Raw genomic sequence first — 19,907 nt, 5'->3', positions numbered from 1 at the left:
AGCACACACGGGTCTGCCGCAGACCCGTGTGTGCTGCGCCGGGCGGAGACAAGCCTGCGCTGCTGTTCGGCCGGGCTAGACTTGGCTTTGCAAACGAACTTTTATAAATTTTTCATTTTTGCAAAGGTTCGCTGACATACCGAAATAATTTCTAAATTCTGTTGATTTCGCCTTTCGGTCGAAACTCATATTAGTATTAACATTAAAATAAAACATTTGTACACATGACGTTGTTCTTAATAGTAGTAGGATTTAATTTTTCCAACATGAGCCAACCAGATCTGCCAGATTACTTAATCCAGTACGTAGTTCTCCGCGGCGATCTGAAATGGCCTACCGGTGCGCTGGTTGCGCAAGGCTGCCATGCTTCATGTGCTGTGAACCATATTTTCCGCGATGATCCTGAGACACAAAGGTTCCTAGCAGATCTGGACCGCATGCACGTGTGTGTCCTGAAGGTAGGTACATCAGGAATGTTAGATATGCGGGACCAGTTGGGCAGCGAGCCGCGCGGATAATTCAGTTTAAAAATGAAACAGTTAACTAAGTTCACCACTCGTAAAGTGATTATAAGTTGTAGAATGTCTGTACTTTCTGTAGAATGTCTGTGATTATAAGTTGTTGAATGTCTGTAACTCGAAAATAAGGGAATCGAAGATTCCGCCGGGCTTAATGATGAAGTAATTTGCGTACGATGCAACAGTGTTGAAGCAATGCCTGTGCTTCGGTGACACTGTTGCCGGATGAATGCAATGTGCTGCTGATTAAAGCCGACATGATAAATACGATATACTGTACTTCAGAATCTACGTTAAGCAGAAGGTTTTCTAATTTTTCTTTAGGGAGGACCAGGAGCATTTATATGTAGTTGCGTGGTCGATTAGTGAATTCTTAGATTTTCTAAGCTTCCGGGTACTTGAATTACCGTTGAAATATTACCGGCAAGGTTCTTCGACCTTCCCGGAAGTGCATGCAGTAGTACTCGGGCCTTGCACTAGTACAAGTATGTACGTAATATTATGTTGTTTTTGTCAGGCAACCGATGAGAAAGTCCTCATGGATTTGGTTGAGGAACTGAAATCCAGAAGTATCGGCCATAAATTGTGGATTGAAGAGCCAGAGAACGTGGCGAGCTGTTTAGCCGTGAAGCCTTGTTTCAAGCGCACCGTCGAAGGCCTAATGAAGCATCTGAAATTATTTAGATAACAATGTAAGAGCACAGAACAATACAAGTAGAAATTTCAATGTATGCGGGTTCGTATAGAACTATTAGCTGGAATGATGAGTTCACGATCACCAGCTCTGATTCTGTTGTGATAGAATAATCTCGTACTACCTCTAACGCTCTGATCTCTGACGTATATTATAAAGAATCATACCAGAAGGTTTGTTACGGTTTGTTATCAAGTTTTTGGTTTGCAGACTGACTAACTGCAAGACAATTCGCGAGTTGATGGGAAGTGAAGGTGAGGAACTGTGACCGTTTACATTATAAAACCTTTTAAGAGTACTCACTTCCATCTTAATAAGCCGCTTGGCTGGAGAAACATCTACAGACAAGGTGCTATGGATGGGTAAAATGAATAGGACTTGTGTAAGGGAATGAGGAGCTCCTTCTCGTTCTCTATAGGGCTGTCCTGGACACCAAGGCCGTTAAAATGCATTGTTTTAACTACGGGATTGTGGTCGGGCGAACTGTGTTGCAATATACGCTACTGTACTGTTGTTTGTAGTGTCTGATGTTTTCTATATTTTGCAGGTTCACACAGGTTGCCGGTTTCCGTGTCCATTTGTATTTCGAAAGCTATGAGGTAAAGAATAAATGTACGTGTTGCAGCCTTTCTTCAAGGTCTGTCCCGGTCTGAGAAGGATGAAACAATCTGTCAATCCGCTGAATTCATTTGATTACACTCTAGGGCGAACTGAGATTCTGCTGCTAGTTTGAACTTTGTCCTCCTCTGGTTCGTTACAGCACCATAACCACTTATTTCGTTTTTCAGGAATTTTGGTTTGTGGAGAGAGCTGTCACATCAGCAGAAGTAAGTCTACATTTAAAAAGATTTTCTGTCATTTTAGCCTGTTCTTACCCATGATGATTATATCTTTGCACCTCCATCCGATACGTATTGACGAAACTGCTTTTCCCACCTATAAAAGCGTATGAACTTGAACAAGCGGCTGCCTAATTATGAATAATTTTGGTGACCGGAACTTAATTCAATATTTATTTAGTTTTCTTTTGTTGCAGGATCGGAGATGGGGCTTTTTGATGTTTTTCCATTTAAGTGCGCTCGGATTGAAAAACCCGGTATGTGTGATAGAAGTTCGTGATTGGGATTAATTATTTTGTAGTACGGAGCATTGGGATGAGTTACCTACATGCATTGAGTAAAAGTGATGCAAAATTCTTGTTTTCTGATTGTGTGATCAGATTGAATGTGCACTAACAAAGTGTAAGCAGCGCACTTCGTAGCGTTAATGTTCTTTTTTTTCCAGATCCTTTTTGGACGGTATATCCTCTTATATCCTACCACAAGGTAAAATTGTCTACCAAACGGTGGGCTTTTGTATTATTCGGAACACATACCGTATGAAAATGATGCTATTTATCAAGACAAGCATATGTCTGATACAATGTTGATGTTTCTTTCAAGTTCTGATTTTTTACGCTGATTTTTTTGTCGTTATAAGAATTGCATTGAAGCACTGTTAATCTTTGGACTTCATCCTTGTAGGATAATTCTCCAGAAAAGGGATGAGAGGATAATTCATTTGTTCTTTGCATGGTCCTGATGCGATCCTGCTTTTTTACGTGCGTATAACTAGTTTTTACCTTTTATCTTAACCGAATATTTTGTGATGATTGCATAGTTCATATGAACTGGCTGTGATAATATTTTATGTCAATGTCTTTCGCTCCTATCTGAAGCACATAGAACTTAGCATAAAAACTGGCAGACATCCATGTTTGCTACAGAGTCAACGGTTTCTTGCAGAATGTGACCAACTAGGAAGCGTTTCCACGTGGGGAAAATAAAGGTATGTGATATTTACTTGTACATAACTGAAACAACTGACAGTGAGGAATCTGTGTGACTACTTTCGGGGAATTCTGTTTAATTTTTGTCAGTTGTTTCTACCTCGGTATGGTTTGTTAAGATCATTCAATTGATACTTAAGCAGTAATAACGCCGGTAACGAATTCGCGAAGCCGGTGATTAGCGGTCTTTGGGGCTTACAGGCGCTAAAACGCTTTCATGGGGACTCAAATTTGAGCACTGCCTACCCACCCTTTATGAGGCTATATTTAAATCATGGTGTTTGACTGCCAACTATTTCGGAACTTCAATGTAATTGGTGCCTTTTATGGTTTCAGGTGGTTACCTGAAATTCTGAAGCGAAATATCGATGGTGAGGAACGGTTTAGGAAAGTCTTTGATGTTGTACTCTGAATACTTCCTGATGAGTTACTGCCCTTTTGCTATGTGAATAAAAGATGAATTCAATTACAAGTGACTGATTCAATGTTGAAACATTTTATTAGCACCTTCAGGCTTTTACTATACGTCTGATTGCGATTACAATCCTGATTTTTTTTACAGGGCTGACATCGAGCAAGCGGGAGGAAAACAGCTTCAGTTTTAGGAAATTCCGTGTTCAGTTTTAGGTAATTCCGTGTGCCTTTTGACTGTTAAACCATGATTTTATTGTTGTGTAATAAAAATATTTTGTGCGCTCAACTTTTAATTGCGAAAGTTGTGTTAAATGCATAGAAGGTTCTTATAAGTATATAAATGTGCTTCATAATATTTGAATTAAAAAAGCTCCACGTATGGTAGCTTCTGTTTGCTTGTTCGCTTTGCTGGTAAGGTCATCTACTGAATGCAAGGCTCTTGTAAAACTGCCAGTTTCTGATGATTTATACAGACCTGTTCTGACTTTAATATTGAAGAATTACCATCTCAATCTGAACGGCAGTTTAATTTTTGCCCTCAAGTTTTTTCTATTTAATTGACCAGGAAGCCATTTGACATTGATTGTATTTTTTTGTAGCCCGCCTTCGGAGCCGGTTCATTCTTGAAAAATCTCGGGAAAAGAAATTTTTTCATGGTACAGTGCATTATTTTTCAGATGTTTTTGCATTCTAGCGGAAATAATTTAGATGATGTTTAATGAAATCACATTGGCTGAAAACATTATGACGAGCCTCACCAGCACTGATTTTGACTAAACCTGTTTTTAATGCATCCGCTCTAATGAAATGAGGCACTCTTATTTGATAGTTTTACAAATGGAGCTGATATAGACTTTCATTTACAGATCTTTCTGCTGGGTATCACCAAGTTCACGGAGAAACAGCTGGTCAATAAATGGTGAGTCGGTTCATTTCGAGAACCGGGTGCTGCAGTTCTACAGTACATATTATGTGGGAAAGTATTTAGAAATCACTGCTTACCACTTGGAAAAATGATGATGAAAAATTCTTTGACAAGCATATGTCTGATGTGTTCGAGATGTTAATTTCTTCATCTGATTTTCTTATTTGATAGAAAGGAATTGAGACTTTCCTTCCGCCTTTGCTTCATCTTTTTCTTCACTAATAATAGTTATGTGTTTGTTTCAGGCGAGGGGCTGATGGTGGATCACGGTGGTTTTAGGTGAAGCTGATACGAAGGTATGGACTTGAGCAACATGGCCCAAGATGCTTGGAATCTACGTGTTCAGTATCGCACAGTATAAGCTTGCATATGATGAGATACAGTTCTGCTACTGAATAATTATTGTTGAGTTATAGCCCGCTGATTATGCCAGTTTCAGACTTTATCAATAGTAGTATTTTGATTCAGCTGTTTGCAGTCTTTTTTTGAACTGTTGCAGGTTCGGTTCCCAGCTTGCCGTAATAAATGCGGGTACGTGAGTGAATTTAAGAGTTCTGTGGATTTTGTTAAAATGTTTTTGATGAGAAAATCATTTTATGTCTTCTTTCCCCGAATGATGTCGATGTGATTACAATCATGAAATTAGATCTGATGCAGCAAAACCTTATTCGTGATTTAGACTAAATGAGAAAAATGTATACAATCATTCTTTGCTTTTCATTAGCAGAAAGTCAGTGTCTGATGTGAATTATGAACCAGCAGAGTGATCCTGTGCCTTGTCTTCGGTGCTCACTGAGCCCTGAGGTAAGATCGAGGTTTACAGTTACTGGTGTACTCGTGTTTACAGTTAATGGTGTACTCGTACTGAACTAGTACTGGATATTCAAAACTGGTGTTGCGTGATGAACAGTAGGGTAAAGTGCTTTTCAAGCCGATTACACTGTGACGATTTACTTTCTGAATTAGCAATAAGTACTAAAACAGTTCACTGGGTTGTAAGACCCTGAATTTATTGTTAGAATACAGCAGGCTTTCTGTTGCAGGTGTAATGCACGTAACACTCTTCAGTGTGACCAAGCATTAGGTTTTTTTTTGGAACAACGCAACAGAGGTGAATACTTTAATTTCTTCTACTGTAAATAATTTTTATTTGGAGACAAAGGTCGTGCGCACTTCGTGATGAAAGTGACATACTGAAAGTTTATGTTGATTTTTCACTTGGTCTGTGTTTCTGATATCGTGATTACAGATTACTGAACTTAAACAAATTTCTGCGTTCATACGTAATTCTTGTTTTCGTGAATTTTAGAGATTATAAAGAAGTTTTTAAGTGGACGTTCCTTGATACAGACAGGTAGGCTTAACATGTGCTTTTTTGTGCAGTCAAGCGTAAAGGATGATACTACTACCGCCCCAGGCTTAATAATAGTGCTGATAGATTAGACACTTGTTTCTGATAAATGATAATGTAAATATTATTAATTTTGAAACTGTCTTTAAATTCGTTGAAGATTGGTTTATATACGATTTTGTTGGCTTTTAGCAGGAGACTTATAAAGACTGATTGCACCTGCCGGCTGGTTTCCCATTCGGTGAGTACAGGATTAATTAATGCGGTATTCAGGAATTCGACGTAAGCTTGGGTGATGATATCACTGCCTAACTTCGCGGTTTCGTACAGAAGGGGCTGCGAACCTTTATGATGCTGGCAGAACTTCCTTGGATGTCTGACATTAGTTAATATTTCTCAGGGGCGCTGTTCGATTTTTAGCGATTTTCGATGATTTTTGTTCGTTTGTAGGCTCTTGCCCCAAACCACGCTGTTGCGGATACGTAGTTTGGGATTTAAACGTCTTCCTATGCATAAGGTGTGTATGGCGGAGAAAAGTATCGTTGGTTATAATAAGAACTTTGAAGTTCAGGGGAAATAATTTACCGTATTTATGGTTTGTTCTTGCGGTTGTGTACTTTCCCTAGAAATTTGGCATCTAGTCGGGGAAATAGCTGATATAGTTGTTTCCTCCTGTGATGCTAAAAGTTGTTTTTTAGGCTGGTGGGTCGAGATGTTCGGGAGCTCGAAAGGACAGTGTCAAACTGGTGAGTAACGTTAAATAAAATTTAAACTATAAACAGAATAGGGAATGCTGGCGGAATCTTCAAGCATTTGGCTGGAAGTATTCCTGATGTGTTCCGAAATTGTTCAATGCGATCCTACTCAACAGAGGACACTATAGTACTGACGTAGTGTTCTTTCGCTCCAGGACCGACATTCTAGTAGACATGTGAAAAGTTTCTCATTATTGTGCTCCTTGTAGGTGTGGACCGGTATTAGCTATTGGAAGCTAGAATCAACTGCGCTGTCATTTTGGTAAGAGTTTTTTGATCGGAGAAGTTCTGCGATGAGTTCAGTTGACATGATGACTATTTATAAACCCTGCTCTCTGATACGCTATGACGAACCTTCACCGTTCGCTTTACCGGGAACTGAGTTGTTATTTGATCGTTTAAAGCCATTTCTAATAGTTTGGTAAGCTGTTCTAATGGCAGTTTTCTTCTTTTGCAGGCCTTCAGTGCAACTGTTTGGATCCGGGCTGCGTTAATCGTCTGCATCGGTACGGTCATCCACCAAACTATTGGGTGACTTCCCGGATTCTGGAACAAGCCATTGACGAATGAATTTCAAACATTGAGCACGATCATAGTACCATTGAAGTGAAATATTAGAACTCGATTGTTTATTGTTAAGATAAATATTTATATTTTAAAGTTGCTGTTTTTGTGGTTTATGCCTTTATTGACTCTGAATACACTTACAGTTCGTACAATTAAAACTACTTACTTCAACGATGCCAAATTGATTATGATTTGTTTTAACGAAGTAAGTAAACGTCGCTCCAGTTTCGTTAGTCAGATGGTTTTTTTAGCTGTTGTTTATTTTTTGATTTTTAGTTACTCAGCGAGCTATATTATATTTAACAATAACAATAGAAAATTAGACAGATAAGTACATCGTGATGTCAAAAAAGTTGAGCATCGGTGATAAAGCAAACAACAAAAGCACGATTATCGGAGGAGAAATGAGAATGAATCAAACAGTCTACATACACATTAAATACAGACATTTAGTTCCATTGAGTTTGCAAAGAAACACTCCTGATTTCCTATACGTGCACACTTCGCAGTCTTTTAGAAGGAAAGAGGCGGGGAATTCATGGTGTTCGCGTATTTCTCAATTCAGTCACGAAGCTGGTGTCACTTTTTCCAGAACGCCGTCGATTTACCCTAACAATAATAAAAACAAGTACGAGGACGAGCTTAGTACATGTGATAGACAAAAAAACTAGCGAGAGAATCTGATAACCATTTGCGTGCTGTGCAACACTGTCAGCCACCTTAGGCTGGCGGTAGCCGCGCGCCGTCACGCAGCCGTTAGCTGAACACGGTCTGCTATTTACGGTAACGCACACTCGTATTGAAATTTAAATGCGAGTTTTGTTTTGGTTTTATAACTTTGTTTATAATTGGTTCTCCGCAAAATTTCCAGTAACCAGTGACTGACATTAATTAACCAATCTCTTGATAGTAATGTTATAAAATTACCATCTAAATATAAAGATTCATCTGGCGAGATGTACTACGATGAGAAATTGAGAATATCACCGACGTACGGCTACCTGCCAGTTTGTTTTCTGCACCTGCGATGGAGATTTCTTTCACGAGTATCAGCGTTGTTTCGGGCCTACCGTTGAGTGAGAATTGTGTGGAGGAACCTGCCAGCGACGTCCTCAGAAAAAGAGAAAACTTAAAGATTCTCGTCTGCGCGCCGAAGCAGGGCTTATTGCGACTGACAGTAAAGTAATCGCAGCGCTCGAGCAACGGGAAGCAGAAAAATAAGCGAAAAAGAAACACTCGTAGCGGACTTAGCGATGTGACAAATACTCCGACTAAAATTAAAAAATCTTTCAGAATGGGTAAAAAGTGAGTACTCTGAAATTTCACATGTGGTTCTACAAAGTCAAAGTTTTACTGTAAGAAATAAAGCGTGCGGTATTTAATACTGGGGTGATTATTTGTATTAAATGTGATGTATTTACCAGCACTGACAGACCTGGGTGGTTGCCCGTGTTGCACGGGCCGGGCATGGTTATCAGATTCTCTCGCTAGTTTTTTTGTCTATCATATGTACTAAGCTCGTCCTCGACGGAATGATGAAATGCGCATTATTCCAAATTGAAAACACTATCCCAAAATAATAATATCGCAAACTACAACTAGCATTCAAGTTGGTGGTCACATCCATCACACTGGCGTTATTAAATTTTAAAACAATCACTGCAAGTGCATCCAGGTTTCACGCCAAAATACTCAAACGGGTACTCACTACCCATTACCCGCCGAACAAAAACAGAGTTACGGAAAACTGAGTTTGCTTACAAATATGAAATATGTACTTAAAAAACGCGCGTATCGGCATATTAAATGTTTCTCACCTTCCTAGTTCGGTACGACATGTTAAACACCGTAACGGGTGATACAAAAACTATCAGTATCATGAATGCGTAATCATTATTACCTCTTCAGGATAGTCGCGCAGGGTTCGAATGAAATACTCTCCGGCACGAGCGGCAGCCACTGAGTGTCGCTTGCCACTATGCTTATCCGGTTCATTATGTCGCATATTCAATCCATGCAGACGCTTGCCCCCATCGGTGCTCGGAACAGGTGAGGACACAAAATGCTTCACGGGTCGATCCATCTTATTTTTACCAATAGGTGATGCCGGTTTGGGCAGCGGCGCCACAACACGGGACGGTGGCCCAACGGGCTTACTAAGTGCGACCGGAACTCTGTGAGTGCCAGTAGGCTTGACAAATAGCGGCGCTGGAAGTTTCGCTTTCATTCGTAATGGACTGTTCTTATGGATCTGATTGTGGGCAGTCAGCTGAGGGTTGTTCAGACTCGCAGATAGCAGTGGGATTGTTGCTTTGGTTGCATGAGCCGTCGCGTAACTGACGCCTTCCGAGGAACGGTCGTCTTGGCTGCTGTCTTCCGTCACCGGCTCGGTCAGCGCCATTTCCGGTTGTTGAAGCGTTCCCGTCACGGTCACGCTGCCGTTGTCTGTGGTCTGCAATCATACTACACATCATTCATGGTCAAATGCGCAATTTAACGCATTTCGTGTTTCTCACAACCTCGCGACGAATCCATGAAAAACTCGAAATATTTTTCAAAAAATTAAATTTTATTTTAGTAAAGTCAAAATGTCTTTCATAAGAAACTTCAACCACTAAAGAGATTACTGTTCAGGCTCCGCCTCGTGTGCAAGCGCGTGCACGTTCGGTATCGGCGACCAGGCAAGTGTGTACTTTTGTATTCCAATTTGAAATACAACGTGGTACAGTAGTTATGAACTTATTAATATTCTTTTGCCTTGAAATTCACGAAGAATTTGAAAACATCAACAACTACAGCCCGATATTCAGAAGCGAAAAAGTAAGGATCAGAATCATCAGACGCAAACAAACAAATATTTTCGCCATCACTCGGGTTATTTATAAGATCTCATATTTGTTCACTTACCGTAAGTCACATAAGTGAACAAATTCGGGATTCAAGACCTTCCAACCGTAAGTCAGTAAGTGACTTACGAGTTTAAGAATACACTACGGTAAAATTTAAACGGTAAGTTTATACTGACAATTGTTAAATGCCATCGCCTTGAATCTTACCTCAGTTTTCCAAGTCTGTACTATCTGGACAGGAACTCCGGTTTCACGTCGTCCGTTGAACCATTCGTCGGCCCCATCATACCCATACGGATTAAAAGTGGGATCCGAAAAATGTGGGATCGCAGGAATGTCCAACTGATCCAGCCAGTTCTCACCAGCACCGACTAGTGTCATTTTGATACAAACAACCTAAAAACAACACTGCCGAACCAGGCTCAGTACTTTAAGCTTTCGGCAACAAAAAATGCCTTTGCAATTTTTTACCCCTTTCGAGCGAGAAAAACCATGAAAGCCTAGTCAACAAAACCGAAAGCAATTTCAAAAGCTGTGTCCGTAAGACTGAACTGTCTTTGTGGTGCGAGCTCGCTGCTACGCGCTTCAAAACGTCAGAAATGAATGAATGAATGAGAGCGGGGCGCGTCAGTAGGCATATGCTAAGGGGCAAACATTTGACGTTACGAACTTCCCTATCGGTTAGTTGTAGCTTGCACAATGTAGTCGACTAGTCGTACGCTGTATACGAGAGTGCTTTTAATATTGTTCTTCAATTAAATTGCATTAATTTTGGACTCATTTTTTGGTTTGGTGATTAAAATCGGGCAACAAATCCGGAAGGCGGAAGCGACCAAAAACCAAATGTTATCGTTTATCCATGGTAACGTGGCGAAGTGTAGTCTCGGGGGTTACTGTCCAAATTCAAAGCGTTCAACGGTACACTACTACACGGAGTACACGCACGTACTTCTGAACAGCGGCACAGCAATGCACAAGTGCAACGACTCGATGACTCGACATCCGTGCCAGTTAGCGGACTTATTTCCTGGCAGACGAGTTGCGACTTGCGATCTCTTCTTTTTTGCTGTTTTTCCTTCAAAATTGGTTCAGTAGATGTTTTAAATCGAAATAATTTGGAAATTTGAGAATTCTATTGCTGAGAGAATATCTTTCGAGCTGTCAGAATGGCACAGGGTGGCCAGTTAATTCCCATACGGTTTCAAGAGCATGCACAGGTGGGTGTTTTTGCCTTATCTTGCTGTGAAAGGATTACGTGTACACGTATGGTTCCCTGTAAGCTGCGATGAGTTTTCTGCTCCTGATACGGGGATCCAGCCAGTTGTAGCCGCGCGGTCTGAGTTGTTTCCTTGAAATGAAAAAGTAGTTTTTTTAATTTTTGTAAAAATTCTTAAGTGCGGATGTGTGTGTAACCGTCATTTTGAGTGACGCTGCTGTTGGTAATGGCAGTGTGGAGATTGAATTAGAAATCGATTGTATCGACTGCGGAGGTCTGGAGCACCCTTTTCATTTAGATCACTTCTGCAGAATGGATCGATTATTTTTATGTTAGCAGTTAGCGCATACATCTAGATTGTGGTTGTCTGCTGCAGACTTATCCCAGTTGAGTTTGAATGTGAAATCTCGAAAAGTGATTGTCATCGGTAGATATGGTGTTGACGATAGTGGGCCACTAATGACAGCCCGAATTGATGCAGTTTCTGTTTTTGGCAGCTCCAAAATGTGGGCATCAATGCCGCGAACATTGGTTTCACCACGCTCACCATGGAGTCAGACCGGTTTATCTGTGTCCGGGAAAAGGTGGGAGATTCAGCGCAAGTCGTCATTATCGACATGGCTGACCCCACCAATCCCATCCGCAAACCGATCACGGCGGATTCAGCCATCATGAACCCGGCCAGCAAAGTCATCGCTCTAAAATGTAAGGACAATCTGCGTTTGATTATAAAAAACAAAAAAATGGATTAGGAGAAGGCTGTCAAAATAATGGTCTAGCATCAATTTTTGAAGTCAAAGTAATTTAATTTTTAAAGAAATCAGATTTTAACGGTAGGCGTAAATTCGGTACGAATTTTTTTCAGATGTTTTCGTTTTGTTGTTCTGCTTTAATTGTTGTACACACAATAGATGTGTGCGTCAGTGTAGAATCGTAGATCAGAAGGCAGCAGAGCTCTCTTTAGTGTTCCTTGAAGTTAGTTGCAAAGTTAATTCAACTAGGCATATTGCTCGATTTGTAGCCGGAAGAACGCTACAAATCTTTAACATCGAAATGAAGTCAAAGATGAAGGCGCACAACATGCCCGAGGATGTTGTGTTCTGGAAATGGATCAACTTGAACACCGTGGCATTAGTCACGGAAACCGCTGTTTTTCACTGGGGTATGGAAGGCGATTCCGCGCCGGCAAAAATGTTTGACCGACATCCTAACCTGGCTGGAAATCAGATTATCAATTACCGGGTGGATCACAGCCTGAAATGGCTTCTCCTAATTGGCATTGCGGCGCAGGTAAACTTATTAAGAATGTTGACTTCTGTTGTATATTTTGAATGGCGTTGAGATTCATGCTGTTTCTCTTGTTGTTAATAATATTGAAAATTATAAATTCGATTTATACCCATTTTAGGAATTGAACGTGTTTAGGCTCTTCCATTGCGCGAGTGTGATTCGTGTAGCAACTAGCGGCTGCATTCTGTTTATGTCGTGGTCATGAAATTTGTTTTTTTATAGCAAAATCGTGTCATTGGATCCATGCAATTATATTCCGTTGAGCGCCGGGTGAGTCAGCCAATTGAAGGACATGCAGCATCTTTTGCGCGGTTCAAATTGGACGGAAACGCGGAAGCATCGAATTTGTTCAGCTTTGCCGTACGACCGGCGAATGCGCAAGGCAATACGGGAAAACTCCACATTATCGAAGTCGGTACTCCTCCTCAAGGAAACCAACCATATCCGAAGAAAGCTGTCGACATCTTTTTTGCTCCGGAAGCGGCCAATGATTTTCCTGTGGCTATGCAGGTTTGTAGATGTTCTATAATTCGTCCGGATTGGTATTGTTTTGAAGAACTTAGTACAAGCGAATGCGATCAATGATGACGAAAATGGCGCACATCGGTTTGGTACTTGCAGACTAGCCAAAAATACGGCGTTGTCTTCATGATCACGAAGTACGGCTATGTCCACATGTACGACCTTGAAACGGGCACCTGTATCTACATGAATCGCATCAGTAGCGAGACCATCTTTGTCACGGCGCCTCACGACGCCACGTCAGGCATTATGGGCGTCAACCGAAAAGGCCAGGTTGGATAAGATTTCCGGCACCGCTCCCTGACATCAGTTAACTTTTCACGATTTTGTTTTCAACAGGTGTTGTCCGTGAGTGTCGATGACGACAGCATTGTTCCATACATTAGTCAACAGCTGAGCAATCAGGACTTGGCACTACGTTTTGCTGCCAGGAATAATTTGGGTGGAGCGGAGGATCTTATGTCCACCAGATTTAACACCTTGTTCAGTCAAGGAAATTATGCCGAAGCTGCTAAGGTGGCCGCTGGTGCCCCTCAGGTGCGTTACTTCTACTATCAAATCGAAGATCTTTATCGGTATTCGGTAATCGCCCGTTACCGCTGAAAAGAAACCTGTAGATTTACGTACCTGGCATTAATACCTATGGCATGACGCAGCTAGTGTCGTATGCAGGCTTCTTTCTTTCGAACACAAAGTTCTTCCGTGGAATGTCCAGCTTGCAAAAATAATGGCTTGCAGACCAATGATCATTTAATTTTTAGGGAGTATTGCGTACTCCACAAACCATTCAGCGGTTTCAACAAGTCCCCACGCAGCCAGGTCAGACAGCGCCTCTGCTGCAGTACTTTGGAATTCTCCTGGATCAGGGCAAATTAAACAAATATGAATCCTTGGAGCTCTGCCGACCAGTTTTGGGCCAAGGGCGGAAGCAGTTGTTGGAGAAATGGCTGAAGGAAGAGAAGGTACCGACCTATCTTAGCGAATTGTTACTGGTTGGCTGGGTTTTCAGTTTCTGATGTTTTAGCTGGAATGCAGTGAGGAACTGGGAGATCTCGTTAAACCTCATGACGCTACCATGGCTTTATCCATTTATCTACGAGCCAATGTTCCCGCTAAAGTGGTGCAGTGTTTTGCTGAGACAGGACAGTTTCAGAAGATTGTTCTGTATGCCAAGAAAGTTGGGTACACACCGGATTATATTTTCATCCTTCGTCACATCATGCGCACAAATCCTGATCAGGGTGTTGCATTTGCTAAGCTTTTGGTGCAGGATGAAGAGCCGTTGGCCGACATTAATCAGGTAAGGGACGTTTATGGATTTACAGTCCATAATCATCGACGATTGCTATCAAAACAAAAGAATCTATCCCAGAAGTAATTTTGCAGTAATAACACTTTAATGAGTTGTTGGAAGCAAAAAGCGCAGGCATTTTGCGTTTGTATGTTGCTTCTTGTGTGCTTACAGATTTGTTTGTTTAATAGATCGTGGATGTTTTTATGGAGCAAAATATGGTCCAGCAATGTACAGCTTTCCTATTGGAGGCTTTGAAAAATAATCGGCCGTCGGAAGGTAGTCTTCAAACGCGCTTGTTGGAGATGAATTTGTTGGCTGCTCCTCAAGTGGCCGATGCCATTTTGGGAAATCAAATGTTTTCCCACTACGATCGAGCCCATATTGCCCAGTTATGCGAGAAGTCTGGACTGCTGCAGCGAGCTCTTGAACATTACACGGATTTGTACGATATCAAACGGGCCATTGTTCACACGCATCTCCTAAACGCTGAGGTACGGCTTAGGTTTTCTTCTTGAGAGAGTAGAACCGTAATCGGAAGTAAGGTGTAAGTAATTGCGCCTGTACGCCTATACTGACATGATGACATTGGTTCGCAGTTGAGAAATACAGTGAAAGTTATGATATCGATTTTCTTTACAGTGGGTTATTCAGTATTTCGGTTCGCTGTCTGTCGAAGATTCAATGGAATGTCTGAAGGCCATGTTAACGCATGGCATACGACAAAATCTACAGATCGTTGTCCAAGTGGCTACCAAGTACCATGAACAGCTGGGAACAGAGAACCTTATTGAAATGTTTGAATCGTTCAAGAGCTTTGAGGGATTGTACTACTTCTTGGGATCTATTGTAAACTTCAGTCAGGATCCCGAAGTTCATTTTAAATATATTCAGGTTTGTCACTTGTTCTATTAGGATTCGACGCTTGGTTTTAATACTGATGCTTTATGTAGGCTGCGTGCAAGACGAATCAAGTGAAAGAAGTCGAACGCATCTGCCGGGAAAGCAATTGTTATGAACCGGAACGTGTGAAGAATTTCCTGAAGGAACAGAAACTGACTGATCAGTTGCCGCTTATCATTGTTTGCGATCGTTTTGATTTCGTGCATGATTTGGTGCTGTATCTGTACCGCAACAATTATGCGAAATATATTGAAATCTACGTGCAGAAGGTAATCCGAAAGTATTTTTTAACACCAGGAATTTTTGTTGATAAATTATGTTTAGGTAAACCCTTCGCGTCTTCCGGCTGTGGTTGGTGGTTTGTTAGATGTGGACTGTTCTGATGATACAATCAAAAGTTTGATCATGTCTGTGCGAGGACAGTTTTCTACTGATGAGTTAGTGGCTGAACTGGAAAAGCGAATCGGTAAAGTTGGCGAATGTTGAACTTTTGAGGAATCGTGTCATTTCTATACGTCCGTTGCTTTTAGTCTTAAGCTGTTGTTGCCTTGGCTGGAAATGCGCGTCCATGAAGGCAGTACAGAACCGGCAACGCACAATGCCCTGGCCAAGATTTACATTGACGGAAATAATAATGCTGAACGCTTCTTGAAGTAAGGTTTTTTGATTTTTGCAGCCTGTGCAGTTTTTGATACAACACTAAAACATTTCAATTTTTTATAGGGAAAATCCATTTTATGACAGTCGGGTGGTTGGTAAATACTGTGAGAAACGGGACCCCCATTTGGCCTGCGTGGCATATGAACGTGGTCTTTGTGATGCGGAACTGATCCGTGTGTGCAATGAGAATTCCCTGTTTAAGTTCGAAGCGCGCTACTTGGTGCGTCGCAAAGATCCAAATCTGTGGGCTGAAGTGCTGAACCCGGCGAACCAGTACCGTCGGCAGATGATTGATCAGGTCGTACAGACCGCGTTATCCGAAACACAAGATCCCGATGAGATTTCGGTTACAGTCAAAGCGTTCATGACAGCCGACCTGCCCAATGAATTGATTGAATTATTAGAAAAGATCGTTCTGGATAACTCGGTTTTTAGTGAACACAGGTAAGATCCCTGATGCAGCGTAGATGCGCTATGTGATTAGCGATATACTCGGAAGTGATTTTACTGGTATTAACCAAATCAGTTTTAAAATTAAACTTGCTGTGACTTAGTACATTACTTTCAGAAACGATTCGCAGTCTGTATAATTGTATTTTACAGAAATCTCCAGAATTTGCTTATTCTTACTGCAATCAAAGCGGACCGAACACGGGTTATGGAATATATTAATCGACTGGATAACTATGACGCTCCCGACATTGCAAATATAGCAATTGGTAACGAATTGTACGAAGAAGCCTTCGCGATTTTCAAGAAGTTCGATGTGAACACATCAGCTATTCAGGTAACATTAAATTTGAGATTCAGATAAGTAGCTAATAAATTTGAAACAAGCAGAATTAGGAAATCTAGTAAAATCTTGCTTACCAGAACTCCGTTTTACTAATTTTTTTCTTTAGGTTTTGATTGACAATATTCGTAATTTGGATCGGGCCTACGAATTCGCTGAACGCTGCAATGAACCCGGTGTATGGAGTCTCTTGGCTCGAGCGCAGCTGGACAGTGGATTGTTGAAGGAAGCCGTAGATTCATATATTAAAGCAGAAGATCCCAAAGATTACAAGGATGTCGTGCGCGTAGCCAGTGAGCTAGGTAAGTACGGATGTTGAAAAACAACAACAGCAGGCTAAGTTCGGTGTTATGTAGAAAAATGGGAGGATATTGTTCGTTATCTCCAAATGGCACGGAAGAAGTCTCGCGATGGATTTGTGGAATCCGAACTGGCTTTTGCTCTGGCGAAGACCAATCGCCTGGCGGATCTGGAAGAATTCATTTCGAGTCCAAATCATGCCTCTGTTCAAATGGTATTTACAGTTCGGTTTAAATTGTATCCTTGCTCTTAACTGCGCTTGCATGGCTTCTATTCTGAACTTCGCATGACTTCTGTTCTGAAAGTGGACTCGTTGCATGACATCAGCTTTGTCGGTACAGGTTGGCGATCGCTGTTTCGACCATGGAATGTACGAAGCGGCCAAAATTCTGTACAACAACATTTCCAACTATGGGGAAACTGGCGATCACCCTGGTGCGTCTGGGCCAGTTCCAAGGGGCGGTTGAAGGTGCACGCAAAGCCAACAGCACCAAGACCTGGAAGGAAGTTTGCTTCGCCTGCGTGGACCATCAGGAATTCCGCCTGGCGCAAGTGGCTGGATTGTACATTGTGGTGCATGCCGATGAACTAGAGGAGCTGATCAATTACTATCAAGACCGCGGCTACTTTGATGAACTGATTACTTTGCTGGAAGCGGCATTGGGCATGGATCGGGCCCATATGGGTATGTTCACGGAATTAGCCATCCTCTACTCGAAGTACAAACCATCCAAGATGAAAGAGCACTTGGAACTCTTCTGGTCTCGTGTCAACATTCCCAAGGTGCGCTGACTACAGTACCGTGTATCAGCGGTAATGCTAATGTTCGTTATTCCCTAGGTGTTACGCGCCGCTGAACAAGCGCATTTGTGGCACGAGTTGGTGTTTTTGTATGACAAATATGAGGAGTTTGATAATGCCGTGGTTACCATGATCCAGCATCCCACTGAAGCGTGGCGTGAAAGCCATTTCAAGGATATTATCACTAAAGTGGCGAATATCGAGCTGTACTATCGAGCCATTCAGTTTTATCTGGATTACAAACCGATGCTGCTGAACGATCTACTCATTGTGCTGATTCCTCGCATGGATCATACCCGAGCAGTGACTTATTTCCGCAAGGTACAATCTGAACTTCAGATCCTGAAGTATTGACATTATTGTAAAATAATAATTTTTTGTTTGTGTAGGTCAATCATTTACCTCTAGTGAAGCCTTACCTGCGCGCGGTGCAAAAGTTGAATAACAAGACCGTGAACGAAGCGCTGAATGAGTTATTTATTGAAGAAGAGGATTATACGGGCTTGAAGACATCCATTGATGCGTTCGACAATTTCGACAATATTTCCCTGGCCCAGCGACTTGAGAAGCATGAACTGATTGAATTCCGCCGAATCGCCGCCTACTTGTACAAAGGAAACAACCGATGGAAGCAGAGTGTGGAATTATGCAAAAAGGATCGCCTGTTCAAGGTATGTATTTAGGTAGTTCCAGGTTAGGTTCCAGGTTAGGTTTATTGGTACAGTACTTATCTATTTGGTATTGAACAGGATGCCATGGAATATGCCTGTGAATCACGCAGTACCGATTTAGCGGAAGAACTGATCGCGTGGTTTTTGGAGCAGAAGAACTACGAATGCTTTGCGGCTTGCTTGTACCAGTGTTATGATCTGCTCAGACCGGATGTTATCCTGGAGCTGTCCTGGCGCCATAAGATCATGGACTTCGCAATGCCTTACATGATTCAAGTTATTCGTGAATACTTATCCAAGGTAATAACAAAATAATGATCATGGAAAAGACGCAAATACTTTTCTTTTATGCACGTAAAATTGTGTGCCTATAGTTTTCCCAGTTTCGTGATTTATATTTTCGCTATGTCTGACTCTGCTTAGATATGAGGAGTTTCTTTCTATATATATGTAATGTCTATCAGGTTGATAAGTTACAAGAATCGGAAGTGCAGAGAAGTCAGGAAGCGGAAGCTAGTGAACAGCAGAATCGTTCACTGGGTATGTATCCCGAAGCTCCCTTATGTTGACGGCCGGTCCCAGCGCCCTGAACATGATGCCCCCCTATGCCGGTACGCCCACGGGCGGCATGGGACCTGGCGGAATGCCAGGAATGGGAGGAGTATACCAAACCCCATTCGGTCCGACAAGTGGATATTACGGCCCAATGTAAAAGTGAAAAAGCAGTGTCGTTCTTCGTGGACCCCTGCCACGCCCCGTGGTAATATTTATTTGGTGCGGTGTGTTATCGTGCGTTGTCTTAGGTTTTTGTCATAATTCTTGAGAATGTTCCGAATATGTTCTTGTAATCCTGATGTTGATCGCATGTCTGATGTCTCTTTAATCTGGAGTAACTGATTTTTGTTCACCACGATGAGGTGTTCTCATCTTTTGCTTTCTGACTGCTGAAATTCCATTTGCTGTTGGATTACACTGATTTTTTTCATTTTTTGCGTATTAAGTGCTATTTATAATTTTGGCTTGTGAATGTTGATTAATTTTTTATGTCACTCAGTAAAGATTAGCAAATGGTTAGTGGTTGTTGTGGAGTTTTATACATCGTATTAAAGCCCTATTGATACTGTACCGAAGCAGAGGAAATGGTCACCGTTTTTCTCATCAGTCATCAGTGTTGAACAATCTGATTTTTGTGGAGCCTGTTACGTATTTTCTCTTGGGTTTCGCATAAAATCACGAGCCGTTAATTTCCGCTTTACTGGGGTTTAACACAACATAGGAATAGCCTTCGGTCAGCCCGCTAAGCATCAATGGCAAATTTACTGCAGCATCAGATTTTAACGGCCAGAAAAGCAACTCTACATATTTAATGCGGCTATATTTTCCGCGCCAGTCTTCACTGCATGAATGTTAACCGCTGCGAATAAAGACGTAATTGATTTCTTGTTGCTCTTTTAATCCCACCATAACTTGCTGGCAAAATATCTGATTAAAAGAGTCGTGCGCCTAGTGAACGGTTCGCATAGCGGAACCAAAAAGAAGATTTACAGCTGTTAACTGCG

The 19,907-nt window shown here is 41.6% G+C and overlaps 3 protein-coding genes and 1 non-coding gene across 7 annotated transcripts; 3 read left to right on the top strand and 1 right to left on the bottom strand.

Moving 5' to 3' along the window:
* Positions 1–76: 76 nt before the first annotated feature.
* Positions 77–7,223, top strand: LOC129581064 (putative peptidyl-tRNA hydrolase PTRHD1). Of its 4 annotated transcripts, XM_055471924.1 has the most exons (23): positions 77–458; positions 1,036–1,210; positions 1,423–1,466; positions 1,760–1,811; positions 2,001–2,039; positions 2,249–2,308; positions 2,497–2,537; positions 2,736–2,812; positions 2,997–3,039; positions 3,377–3,411; positions 3,603–3,667; positions 4,054–4,110; positions 4,321–4,373; positions 4,625–4,675; positions 4,879–4,910; positions 5,107–5,183; positions 5,423–5,490; positions 5,689–5,733; positions 5,923–5,971; positions 6,181–6,247; positions 6,429–6,476; positions 6,695–6,747; positions 6,943–7,223. In XM_055471924.1, exons 1-2 carry the CDS (start codon positions 225–227, stop codon positions 1,204–1,206), a joined length of 405 nt encoding a protein of 134 aa, XP_055327899.1. In that variant the 5' UTR covers positions 77–224; the 3' UTR covers positions 1,207–1,210; positions 1,423–1,466; positions 1,760–1,811; positions 2,001–2,039; positions 2,249–2,308; positions 2,497–2,537; positions 2,736–2,812; positions 2,997–3,039; positions 3,377–3,411; positions 3,603–3,667; positions 4,054–4,110; positions 4,321–4,373; positions 4,625–4,675; positions 4,879–4,910; positions 5,107–5,183; positions 5,423–5,490; positions 5,689–5,733; positions 5,923–5,971; positions 6,181–6,247; positions 6,429–6,476; positions 6,695–6,747; positions 6,943–7,223. The 4 variants fall into 4 exon arrangements, 1 of the variants encoding a protein (XP_055327899.1); XR_008689440.1 differs by lacking the exon at positions 77–458 and having other exon boundaries at positions 1,198–1,210; positions 5,926–5,971; XR_008689438.1 differs by lacking the exon at positions 77–458 and having other exon boundaries at positions 1,198–1,210; positions 5,104–5,183.
* LOC129581504 (small nucleolar RNA snR60/Z15/Z230/Z193/J17) lies at positions 2,848–2,934 on the top strand. Its single transcript, XR_008689510.1, has one exon. It is a non-coding gene; the product is annotated as a small nucleolar RNA snR60/Z15/Z230/Z193/J17 (small nucleolar RNA).
* A 68-nt stretch (positions 7,224–7,291) lies between the features above and the next one.
* Positions 7,292–10,472, bottom strand: LOC129581063 (uncharacterized). The gene is made up of 3 exons (XM_055471923.1): positions 10,109–10,472; positions 8,953–9,504; positions 7,292–7,661 (listed from the first exon to the last, which is right to left on the bottom strand). Exons 1-3 carry the CDS (start codon positions 10,280–10,282, stop codon positions 7,632–7,634), a joined length of 756 nt encoding a protein of 251 aa, XP_055327898.1. The 5' UTR covers positions 10,283–10,472; the 3' UTR covers positions 7,292–7,631.
* A 418-nt stretch (positions 10,473–10,890) lies between these two features.
* Positions 10,891–19,473, top strand: LOC129581059 (clathrin heavy chain 1-like). Its single transcript, XM_055471919.1, is given in 23 exon segments — positions 10,891–11,118; positions 11,615–11,822; positions 12,139–12,407; positions 12,630–12,917; positions 13,029–13,202; positions 13,269–13,466; positions 13,691–13,891; positions 13,954–14,229; positions 14,412–14,714; positions 14,863–15,114; positions 15,174–15,392; positions 15,448–15,776; positions 15,847–16,227; positions 16,387–16,570; positions 16,686–16,878; positions 16,933–17,090; positions 17,218–17,289; positions 17,291–17,659; positions 17,717–17,998; positions 18,067–18,348; positions 18,427–18,648; positions 18,813–18,906; positions 18,909–19,473. Coding segments are annotated over 23 exon segments (5,157 nt in total). The 5' UTR covers positions 10,891–11,067; the 3' UTR covers positions 19,061–19,473.
* The last annotated feature ends 434 nt before the right edge of the window (positions 19,474–19,907 follow it).

Source organism: Paramacrobiotus metropolitanus, unplaced genomic scaffold (assembly GCF_019649055.1).
Source record: "Paramacrobiotus metropolitanus isolate TYO unplaced genomic scaffold, Prichtersi_v1.0 Parri_scaffold0000005, whole genome shotgun sequence".
In the NCBI taxonomy this organism is placed as follows: domain Eukaryota; kingdom Metazoa; phylum Tardigrada; class Eutardigrada; order Parachela; family Macrobiotidae; genus Paramacrobiotus; species Paramacrobiotus metropolitanus.
The sequence above is the reverse complement of the archived record's forward strand: the minus strand, read 5'-3'. Positions and strand labels throughout refer to the sequence as shown.